Source organism: Pagrus pagrus (genome assembly GCF_965226575.1).
Source record: "Pagrus pagrus genome assembly, chromosome: 18".
Taxonomy (NCBI): domain Eukaryota; kingdom Metazoa; phylum Chordata; class Actinopteri; order Spariformes; family Sparidae; genus Pagrus; species Pagrus pagrus.
In genome coordinates, this window is record NC_140202.1 from 7,216,713 (window position 1) to 7,229,166 (window position 12,454).

General features: G+C 38.1%; 1 protein-coding gene across 1 annotated transcript in view; it reads left to right on the plus strand.

Moving 5' to 3' along the window:
* Positions 1 to 12,454, plus strand: part of gabra2a (gamma-aminobutyric acid type A receptor subunit alpha2a) — a 45,890-nt gene that overhangs the window by 2,486 nt on the left and 30,950 nt on the right. The window contains exons 3-4 of the mRNA XM_084381258.1: positions 1,625 to 1,737; positions 5,483 to 5,550. Coding sequence (XP_084237384.1) covers positions 1,625 to 1,737; positions 5,483 to 5,550 — 181 coding nt within the window. The remainder of the gene's footprint in view (positions 1 to 1,624; positions 1,738 to 5,482; positions 5,551 to 12,454) is intronic.

Consider the following 12,454-nt stretch of genomic DNA (forward strand, 5'->3'; position numbering starts at 1 on the left):
AATTTTATATTTCTTACTGATGGGTGAAATCACCATATGAAACATATATAGTGAGAAATCCTAACTCTTAGTTTTAGAACTCCAATGCAGGTAATTTAGCATAATGGGTTATGTAACCAGTGGGTGGCGTGGTGTGGCACCTGGTGTGGCCAATTATATTTCAGGGTGCCACCCCACGCCACCCACTGGTTAAATAACCCATTATGCTAAATTACGACTGGCTATCTGTTTGGTCAGAGATGGGAATTTTATTTCAAACAATTTTAACTTTCATTCATAAAATATTTTAAAACGTTATGAAAGTGTTTACAAGCCAATAAACAAACAGGGTTTAAAAGTGGTTTAAATGTCCAGGATGATTGTTATAATAAATGTATCCTCAGCTGTGTTACAAGAGGCATATAGTAGCCGTTGTAGCATTTCATTGTAACATTTTCCTAGATGTTTGAGCAAGATCTGTATTGTAGATTTGATGTCAATATACTGTACACACAGGCTGGTACTTGCAGATGCAGTGATTTTGAACACGTTTGAATGTGCATTGTTGTGTTGTTATTATGTTGTTGTTTAATGTAGCTTATGGAGATTCATTTTTTTTTTTTCAATTTTTTGAGGAATTAAATAATAAAGTGTGTGTTGTGTTGTGTTTGGTAGATCTATGTATCTTTAAAGGTCCAATTTGTAAGAATTCCCAATTTGTCAAATACTGATGCTGAGATGGCAGCTGACCCAACCTACAATCCCAAAGCATCAGTATTTAACGAGTTGGGATTGACACTCAAAAATCAACTTTCTTACACATTGGACCTTTTAAGTTAAACATTTTAAACACAGTTTGTCAAGAAATAGTTCCAGCACATACCTCCTCCTAAAACCACAAATTATATATTTTTTTAACCTTTCAATTTGTGCACGGATCAAACAAACGGGATACAATTGTTAATTAGTAAGATTTAGAGATGTTGGTATTTCTCAACTTTGCACACACAGTTCTTGCACTAAGCTAGGCTAACCACAGCCTGATGGAGCACAGTTCTTAACACTCACAGAGCGAATGAGCATATTTGCCAAAATGTTGGACTGTTCCTTATAAATAAACTGTAACACAACAGAATCTATAATTCTGAAGAAAAAAAGTGCTTTGTAGACTGATCACTAGAAATGTTAACAGTTTTTAAGTTTGACCAGTTTATAATGAAAACTATGGAGGCTCCTCAAAGTCTGTAGTTGAAGTGATTTCAAATGGTGGAATAAGATACATAAGATATTGCACAATTTAAACGGGCCATAACATGAATGTGTCTTGCTTACAGTAAAACTGTAATGATTAGTTGCTTTAAGGTTATTTAGAATGAGAATAAATCAGCTTTGTTTCGAAGGATTTAAATTTCAAGTATTTTCAAATATTTTGCACAAGATTAAAAATGCATATCAAAATTTGACATAGCAGAAATGCAAAACCACAACATATCCTTCCAGGTTTAGTGTGAAATAATCTGGGTTTAAATGGATTTAAAAATGTAGGTGGAGATTTCTAAGAAGTATCAACCCCCACAGTTCTCAGTTCACAAGTCTATTTTGTTCTTTCTCTTCGTCGAGAATCACACATTTGTCTTTTATTTAGGTCAAAAGCAGATTCCAATTCCACACAGAACTCCAAAGATATCACAACCTTCACCAAGATCCTGGACAGTCTGCTGGATGGATACGACAACAGACTGAGACCAGGCCTGGGAGGTAAGACAGTGAAGACTACTCACATACTGCACCAGTAAAGGAGTTCTCCAGTGATTTTCTATTACACGTTTATAATGTTGGGGAACTCAAAAGAGACGAAAACAAAAAAGGTCAAAATCGTAGCAGCAGAGACTGAGATATCTTGACTTTACTTCCCTATGAGTCAAACTCAAATACTGAATTCCACGTTTCCCATAATGCATCCATTAGTTAGGTCAGTCATTAGACCACTCCTGCCTGGTGAATACCCACATCTTTCAAGCTTCATACCTGCAGTTTGTAAGTCAGACTGGCTGTTATAAATCTGAAATCTCCTTACCCAAGTTGATATAAGCCTGATGACATCACTATGACATTATCAGGGTTATTTTGTCAGAATTGACAGTTAAATTGTATATAAGCTAATGCGTGATGGAGGTTGTAGATTGTTAAATGATTATAGTAAGTGTTGAATCACCATCCGCTTCATGTACCTGTCGGCCCATACTGCCAAACTTGACCTGCTAATGTGTGCTCCATGTAGGAGGGTCCTCACTTTGGATCTTAATGTTGAGTTGTGATTACAGTTCAAATTGCACATTGGTCTGTGTGTTGGTTTGTTGTACAAGGTGGTCTATATACTCCTGTCAGCCATCACATGAACACAGGTATCTGAAAACAGCAGCTTACTATTCTCTTTGTCAAACAGTGCTCATATACAGTATATTTACTCAACATTAAGAATAGAGCGTTTGCTGTGGTTAGTTGATAATGGTGATTGGGACCTTGCCTTGGTAAAGCTGGATGGGCTTGGCTTGTCTTGTTTGGTTGGACTTGACATCAAAGCTTGGTGCCTTGGCAACAAGCAAAACAACAGCAAAACAAACATGGATGAATGGGAGCTGTTGGCTGAACAATAGAGGTCACAAGAGAAATTCTTATTTTATGCATGGTCCATGAGAGACAGTTGTAGCCTCATTGTTCCCATTTGTCTGGAGTTCCGTCAGTGTTTCATCGCTTTTGTGATGTGGTGAATTACTGCACAGGCGTGTTCTTCTATAACTGCTCATCACACATGATTCACTGAGCTCATTTTAAAGCACAGGACATGTCAAAATGAATGTTACACATGTGTGTATTGTGCTTTGCACATGTAACATTTGGAATTTGATGACTTGATGTCCCTCAGCAGCAGTGATTTAACAGCTGTTGAAAAAAGACACCTATTCGCCTATTGGAAGACTGGTAATAATACACACTGAACAAAGCACTAAAGTGTCCCCGTGGTCAGTCCTTATATTGGTTTATCTGTGCTGAAACACTATATATCAGAGTACTGTCTGGTGGAGACAGCTGGATGTAAATAAAACATCAGAGTATTAACAGTAATGGGGTTACTACAGTATGTTGCATATTGGAGTAAATGTCAGTGCACTTTGTGTGTTTTAAAATGATCTAAGGTCATCAACCTGTGGGGGAAAGATTCAGTAATTGTGTCTGTAATGCAGCTTTGCAGGTAGTTTTACATGTAGAAATTGGCATTTTATTTGATTTGGCGCCTCCCACAGTTTCTGAGTGCAACACCAATGTCATAAATTCAAATCCCAGGTGTGTAACAATTTGTTAGATGTAAAGTGGATGCTACCTACAAAAAAGAAGATTGAAGTCAAAACAAATTTATGTCTTGAAAACTTCCTATCCTGAATTCTGAAGTAAACCTGTATGCAACACTGTGACCCTAACATCTCACTGAAATAACATAGTCCAGAAACAAGTGATAGAGGTGCATGGGGTTAAACTATAGACACCATTCACCCTATTACAAGACACTGTCATAAACAAAGCAGTTTACAAGCCAGACCTACAGTGTGAGTCAATAAAGCCATAATAAATAACTTCCAGTGGACACAAATCGATCCGTTTTTTTTTAGCATTAAAGCAAAAGTACGGAAAACAATGCATGATTTTTTTTTGTATCACATTCATAAACAAATAATGACATTAATCATTTTTTCGTTTTCTGATTTTGAATTCTCAATTGAATATCAAATGAACAAATGATACACAGACCTGCTTTGTTTTTCGTACTTTGAGACTCATCAATTTACCATAACTCCATTTTCTAAAATAGATACAGCACAAAGGACTCAAACATAGTTTTGTTTTTTTTAAACCCTTGTTTTAAAAAATGACAATAAATTTAGCCTGTAACCTTGTAATCTTCACGTGCAAAACTGACGCCAGAGGGGAGGTAGAGCATCATAGTTTTAGGCTGTAGGCCACCAACCAAGCTGCTATAATTCAGAGTGAGAATATGTTGCTCTTCAACTATCTTCAAATGCATTTTTTTTTAATTTCTTAGCCTGTTGAATTTTGGTAGTTGTACCTCTCATTCAGTGTTTTGTCTCTCTACTCAGTCATCCAAAATGGAAATTGGAAAGTCGCGTTGCAGGTGTCAGTTATATTAAGAGTTGTTCCAGGATTAACTTTTTGCTTATAGTGTAGGTGTGTGTTTGATAAATGTGGTGATCTTCACTTGGTGGATTTATGGTTTGTGTTCAGGCTACAGCTCTGACATTTATGAGGCATGCACCTGAAAAAAAAAAAAACATCTTGTGGAGTTCATCTTTTTTGTGGGAGATGTAGAGTAAATGATGTCAGTGCCATGTTCAGCACCCCAGGTACTGTAATGCGAGACTGACTGATTACTGCAACATTTCTGCTGTATATGCCTGTGTACGCCACAATCACTCAAAGTTTAATTTATGTTTGGAGCCTGAACCGTCCCTCCACACAAGATAAAATGTAATGGGGTGTACGGCGCCCTCCTCAGATCAGCTGGAAAAAAAATAAGAGTCATTTTAATCTGCACTCTCAGTTTACAAATCAAGTTTAGAAACCATGCTCTCTGATTCATAAACCATGCTCACAGCATTTCTATGTGTTTGTAACTGTGTCACATAAATTCACGGGCTCCTTCCCTCACCTTGAGTCCAGTCTTCTCTGTGAAAGTACTTTGTTTGACCCATTCATCCACCACAACTTCTTTGAATTTCTCCCAACTTTTGAAAAATCTACAGAGCACAGTCAAGTGGGACTAGCACTCACAGCTAGCAACAGGCAACGTGTACAAGCCATTACAGCACAGTAGGACGGGGCTAGGCAGAACAGTTTTAGGAAAAAAAAAACAGAGACCTTCTGTCTTACTGTTTTGATGACGTCGCTGACTTCCGGCCACCTGTGTATATGCTATTCCACACAATGATCTAATTTGGCGTAAATTTCCTTGTGCTAAAATGATCCATTAACACATACATCCATATACACTGATCAGCCATAACATTAAAAGGACTGACAGTTGAAGTGAATAACATTGAGAATTTTGTTACAACACAATGCTCTGCTGGGAAACCTTGGGTCCTGGCATTCATGTGGATGCCACTTGATGTGCATCATCCACCCAAGAAAATATGGTACAAATATAGAACTGAACTCCCCAATGGCAGTAGACCCCCATTGGGTGCCAATGATTTTCTTTGCAGTTTTACACACATGCTAAAGGACCTAACTCAAATTTTAGAGCTTGACCCACATTAGGCACTGAAAGTCAGGATATTTCAGCCTTTGCTACTTTTTTGACAGATCTTTCATTAATCTGTTTCTCACAAGTCCCCTACCTTTTAGAAGTATAAAACTGAATAGGAGTGTTTGAGAGTTGCAATTACAGCTAACTTTCTGCAATGAATTTATTTCTTTGTGTTTGCAGACAGAGTAACGGAAGTGAAAACCGACATCTATGTGACCAGTTTTGGTCCAGTGTCTGACACAGATATGGTAAGTCTCACACCTTGTCTCATAGTGCATCATCTTTTTGGGAATCAAGACAATACACAAAGTGTGAAATGAAAATGTCAGTGTCCTTGAAAGCCTCTAATGCACAATTCAAGCAGTCAAAATAAATTGGACGTTTAAAAACACATCACTTGGTTTTCAAAAGGCTTGTAGGATTTTTGCTTTGGGTGTTAAGCAGGAACTCTGTGAAAGTGATCTGTAATATATGATAAGGCTCTGAGGCAACAAAACCTAAACAAAAAAAATTAAGAATCGTCTCAGAGAGAGTAAACAAATCAGGAGGATCGAGCATGTTTGAAAGACAATCAAATTGCTACTGTTACAACCAGGTTGAGAAGGACCCAACAAAAAGGGAAACCACACAAGGGCAAACATTTTAAACGGTATTCTATTCAATCGAATTGAACCAAATTAGGGTAAGGTGAGGTTCACTCAGGGCATCATGCAAGCTAGGACCACCACTGATAACATACAGAGCATGCTGCTTCAGCTCTGGACAACAACAACAACAACTAATTTTCTACTTCTGTATTACGTACATGCCAACAGCGGGTACCTGCAAGGCACAAAACCTTATACATCACACATGGTACTGATCTGATATCTGAGTGTCAGTATAATGACTTATAGCCCTTTTACACCAGACAAAATCCCCACTAAGACCCACAAGCATCTGTCTTTTGCTCTTTAATGTTAATGGGTACAATTGCCATTCACTCTTGGGTCAAATGACTCTACAGTTATGGGTGTTTATCAGCTCCAGCTCCGATTGACTACGATGGGAATACATCAACTGGGTGCACACACTAATTTTCACCCCTTGTCTGGCACAATGCTGTGATGCACGTTGAAGTTACAGCTGCTGACTAGTTCACACTTTTCCGTCCATCTCTGTTCAAGCAGTGCTCAGACATCGTTCAGTTGGTGCTGAGTTTGAGAGAGAGACTGAAATAAAATATATTTAAAAAATAACAGTTGATACAATGGCTTCCATTTCACTCATAACTGAGCCTCTAGTGCCACTTTCGAAAACAGCTAAGCTACCACAACTAAGCACTCTGTGTTTAATAAGGCTAAATAATAATTAAATATGCTGTGGATATTGGATATATGTGGATATGTTGACTTACCGGACCAGCTTTGATGTAATTACACACATCCAGCAGATAAAATCTTCCAGACAGAGACCCTGTCAGCTCTGCTTGTCCTGTTGCTATTGGAAACCCAGCCACTCCAACCAGGAGAGTGATGACATGGCAAGGGGTTGACTGTGTTATTAAAAATAAGATCTGATCATTCACTGTCATGCACCTCTGACATGGAGAGGTTTGATGTATTATACATATTATACATATTAAACATATTAATGTTGTTTTCGGAACAGTGATAAATGTTGTTTTGGGAATAACTGGCAATTGACCCATTCAGTCATTCAGGTACTGGGATTTTTTTTTAATTTTAACCCTTATTTATTCAAGGTTGGTTCACTGAGAGCGGTGCTCTCTTTTCCAGGAAACATATACATATACAAATATATACAGTATATACACACCTGGAAGCTGACCAATATTGCTGCAATGCGACCTGTGAGGGATAATCATAAATGATTCCATCAGTTTACCTGTTCTTCAGTAGATTTAAGGATTGGGAATGAAGTTGAGGTGGAACAACTCTGGAAGATTTGAGGAAATGTGAATGCCAAGATAATGGAAGTTACCAGTTTGGATGTTGAAAGATTGTTTGCGGACAAGAACCTTTGTATGATTTGAAACACTGATGAAACAGTGATGTTGATGGTTTTTGTAGACATTATCATAGATTGTCTGCATATAAACTGACGTTATGGGTTGTATTGGTGGTCGTAATTTTGGTGATTTGGCGAAGAGCGGCTGCTAGGGGTTCAATAAACAGTGCAAATGAGATGTGCAAATTAGTTTATTTCATTGATGATTACTGATGCTTTGTGTGAGTAGTAAAATATTTTAATCCATTTGATGACCAACCTTTCAATTGTTAGTCCGGTTTACACGGTCAAATCCTTTTTTTTTTTTTGGATCTAATGATATGATGAATTAATCTTTTGGTGTTTGGACATATTTATTAGGTCGAATAGACTGTTGTTTGAGGAGTGTCAACCTTTTAATAAAACCAGTTTGATTGAGTGAATTAGGATATGGATGACCTTTTCTAATCTCATGGATAGAACGCTACAAATAACTTTAATGTCTTTATTGATAAGTGATATTGGGTGGTAGCTTGCACAGAGAGTTGGATCCTTGTTAGGTTTGAGGAGAACTGAGATGAGTGCTAAATTCATATGTGGTGGGATGCTGGAGGATTTGTACATTTCTGTTCACATTTTGATAAATAGTGGTAATATTTTTTATTTTGGTCCAAAAGTGCTTGTAAAGCAGTCATCTAGCGTTATGGGTCCGTCTAAGATATTTGCATAAATGTCTGGTTTGGGTAGATTAATGTTATCAAGGAATGTGTTTATCATAGTTTAGTCAGAGGTACAATCCGGTGTGTAGAGATTGCTGTAGAAGGTTTGAAATGTTTTTGATATATCATTTGGGGTAGAGTATTCCCTACAGAAACTTTAACAGATTGTATGATATTTTTTTCTTGTTGTTGCTTTAGTTGATGAAATCATTATGTTTTATGTTTTGGATGAGAAACTGGGTCTTCTTATTATAATATTGTATTATATATTATAAGGGATGTTATATTCTATAAAGAGAGGTTGTTGGAGAGTCATTTAGCTCAACTAGAGGATGTCCACTCTCTCCTCAAGTATGTACTGAAGACAGATCTAAATGTAATGATGTGTTGAAATGCCATCTTGTGCATGGTTTAAATTTGGCTTTCTTAATAAAAAAATAATGCTTATTGTACTGGGTTCGGAGATGGTAATACGTTGGATTTTTACTTCTTGTATCTCTGAAATGATTGAGTTGCTAGAGAGGAAGTGATCAATTTGGGAGAGAGAATTGTGATGGGATGATTAATATGTATATTCTTGTTTAGTGGGGGGTTTTAGGTGCCAAATATCACCAAGACCATAATCGGTCATGTGTTGCTCAACTGGTTAATTTGATTGCCATGGTCTGAAGAATTTGTTGACTTAGATCGGTCTAAATCAGCATTCATAGAAATCACCTCCAATAATAATAGTTGTATCAGAAAAGAGCATTAATTTTGAAAAGAAATCATGAAAAAATGCTAGATTGGCTTTATTTTATCCATATAGTCTAGGGATCGTTAACCTAACTTCCTCAATGTAATTGTTTATTATTATGCATTGTCCTTCAGAATCAGATATGATTGAGTTGTTGTTATTGGAATTTGTTTTACTAATTAACACTACAACTCCTTTTTTCTTTTAATTTTAAGAGGTGGCAAATACCTGGTTCTTAATAAAAGTCATTGTCTTTGTACAATTGCATAGATGTGAGTATGGAGATGTGAATACATGAAAGCTAAAATGATAGAAAACCTAATATACAAAGATAAAAATAGAGATGGCCATAACCCCCCAATGATTGTGAATATAGGGAGTCTGTCTTAACTCACCTTTTAATGAATTACCTCACACTGATTTGGATAGAAAACCTGCTCCTTCATCCTTCAATAGACATTGAAAATGTGGTGAAGTCAGAGGTGTAGGTGAAGGCTGGTGTGTCAGGTATTATATCAAAACTACAAGTACTGAAACCTTGTGTCAGGCATGATTCTCAGTAAGCCTCTCTGTTTCTCTCCATCCTCCCCCTGCTGTAGTCTTCTTAATCACTATAGTTGCTGCCCCTTCAGTTCTGACAAACCAATCTTTGCTGGTTGACATAAAATGTATCACTGCTGTGTGCAACTGCCACAGAAAAATGCCAGAGACTCCAGATTTTAAAACTCAGGTGTACTATGAAAACCGGAGAGAGAAATCTGGCTTAATCAGTGTTGTCTGAACTTGTAGGACTTGATGTTCATTTACATGTAAATGTCCCGCTCTGCAGGTTTAATGCCTTTGTTCATCATCTTTGATGTGAAAACATCAGATTTGCAGTCTAAGAAATGATTCTAATGCTCATCATTCAGTAATAAAATGCTAACACACCATGGATCATCTCTCCTATGTGGCTGCTCTGTCAGCTGAAGAGTGAATATTGGATGGCTGTAGAAAGGCTTTTAACACTGACTGATTCAAAAGTAATTTAGCTAAGTTCAAGCAACCTGATTGGTCACTCCACTTTTACAAAATGCTCAAATCCTTATGACAGCACAACTTGTTATCACTAAAATATCACTCCGCCATTTTCCATCCACATTGTGACTGGCTGAGCTGGAGTAAAAGCTGATATACTATGTACATATTGTTATACACAGACTGTAATTTGTGAAAGAATCAGAGAACGGGATGTTTTGAAATGTTTCATTATGGTAAAATCAGAAACCGCAGTGGACCCATACTATGACCTCCTGTAGAGCTATTTCTATCGGCTGTTAAGATAACATTTATAGAAAAATTAGTATAGTATAGTATAGTATATTAGTATAATAAAAGACTTTAAGAACTTAACCACTGCATTTTCAGAAGCTCTCCATCATACCTATTTAAATGATTCATCAGATTAAATGAGTTTGCCTATGTTTTCATTCAAAACTTTTTTAATGAATATAATTTATGGTGATGTTAGACTGCTGTCAGGCTGCCCTGTTAAAGTAGGTGCATGCAATTTTATATTGTGTCACAAATTAATACAGGTGTCTGTACTTCTTCACTTGATGAAGACCATCTGTGATTGAAAGAATTACAGGCGGGACCACTTAAAATAAGATCTGAAGAAAAAATAGAGTTGTGCCAGTGTTTTTTTTTCCAACCTGGAGCCCTTCACTTGCATAACTGACACTAGAGAGGTAGGTAGGGCATCATAATTTGATGTGTAAGGCCACTGACCAAACTGTTGTATTTGGGAGTAAGAATATGTTGTTGCTTTTCTGAGGTGATGGATAGGCTGATGATGAAGTGAACTTCCTGGAAAGTATCGGGCATGTCAAGCAGACTCAGTAATCCACGGTCGCCAAGACACAGCCAGGTGATGACGGCGGGCTGTACAGTAGGTTCAGTGAAGCAGCTGGTCTCACTTCTTTAGCATAGTTAGTCCAGGCTGAAATAAGGCATATCTAAGGCCACAGAGGAGAGACGCAGCATTTGTTCTCCAGTCTTGTTGTGTTCAGTAACAGGCTGCAGAGTTGGAATGCACGGAGCCAAAAAGTCCACAAAAGTCAAAGAGTCCAGGATCACACCCATTATGCGGACAGAGGATGGTGAGATTCAGGAACCATCCACGTTGAGGAGCAGATCACCAACATTCTTGAGCAGCACCTTGGGAGCCACAACCATGAGCTCTGTTTTATTGGTGTTCAATTTGAGGAGATTAGATGTCATCCAGTTTTTATTTCCTGGAGGCAGTTGACAAGCGACTATGGGGGGAGGTGGACAGATGGATATGTGCTGATGTAAAGTTGGGTGTCATAAGCATAGGAGTGGAACCTTAGACAATGGTGGCGGATGATTTCACCAAAAGAGCAACATTTTGACATCCTTCCTCTGTAAAAATGTTCGGTCTGTTACAACTATATATACAGCTTCAATAACTTAAGAACATATTTGTTTATGGAACAAGGGCTGTGGATTTTGTCCCATATCTTTAACAGCATAGTTGTTGTGGATTCCCTCTTTGTCATAATGTACAGGAGGAATAATTCCAGAAACCAGAGCATATGGAATCTAGTGTTGCATTGAGATGGGTGGGATTTTTTATGTCCTTAAAGGATAAGTACCGTTTTTTACAACCTCGACCTTATTTCTAGCAAAATATATGATCTATGATTTACTCACCCAGATAACTTTGGTGTCATTTGAAGTTGTTCGGACGAAATTAGATCCAGTGTAGCGCTGATATATCTATATAATGCGAGTGACGGGGCACTGAAACACAGCCTCTATATAACGCATTATCTGCCACGAAACTAGTTCATTTCACCAATATTTTGTTACGATACGCTAGTGCTATTCCCCTCTGAGTCCGGGGTTGGCTGTTATCAACATCCGGGGTCAAACCAGCAGTAGCAGCTACAGGTAAACAAGCCGGGCTGTCGCGGGTGCGCGCGCAGCTCAGAGACGACATCTTCCAGGTCAGAGGTAGTAGGTGAAATGAACTAGTTTCGTGGCAGATAATGCTCATAGAGGCTGCGCTTCGGTGCCCCGTCACTCGCATTATATGGATATATCGGCGCTCCACTGGATCTAATTTCGACCAAACCACGCCAAATGACACCAAAGTTATCTGGGTGAGTAAATGATCGTATTTTATGCTAGAAATAAGGTCCAGGTTGTAAAAAAACGGTAGTTATCCTTTAAGGGCATAAAGAATCCCACCCATCTCAATGCAAAACTAGATTCCATATGCTCTGGTTTCTGGAATTATTCCTCCTGTACATTATGACAAAGAGGGAATCCACAACAACTATGCTGTAAAAGATATGGGACAAAATCCACAGCCCTTGTTCCATAAACAAATATGTTCCAAAGTTATTAAAGCTGTATATATAGTTGTAGCGGACCGAACATTTTTACAGAGGAAGGATGTCAAGAACTACATGTTGCTCTTTTGGTAAAATCATCCGCCACAATGGTCTAAGGTTCCACTCCTATGCTTATGACACCCAACTTTACATCAGCACATATCCATCTGTCCACCTCCCACCATAGTCACTTGTCAACTGCCTCCAGGAAAGTGGATTCAGTGGCGTAGATTTGTTGGTCGGGGTGTGTTTGATGGGATTTCGAGGGATGTCTGTCTGTGGTGTGGCCTGATTGGGCCACGTGAGT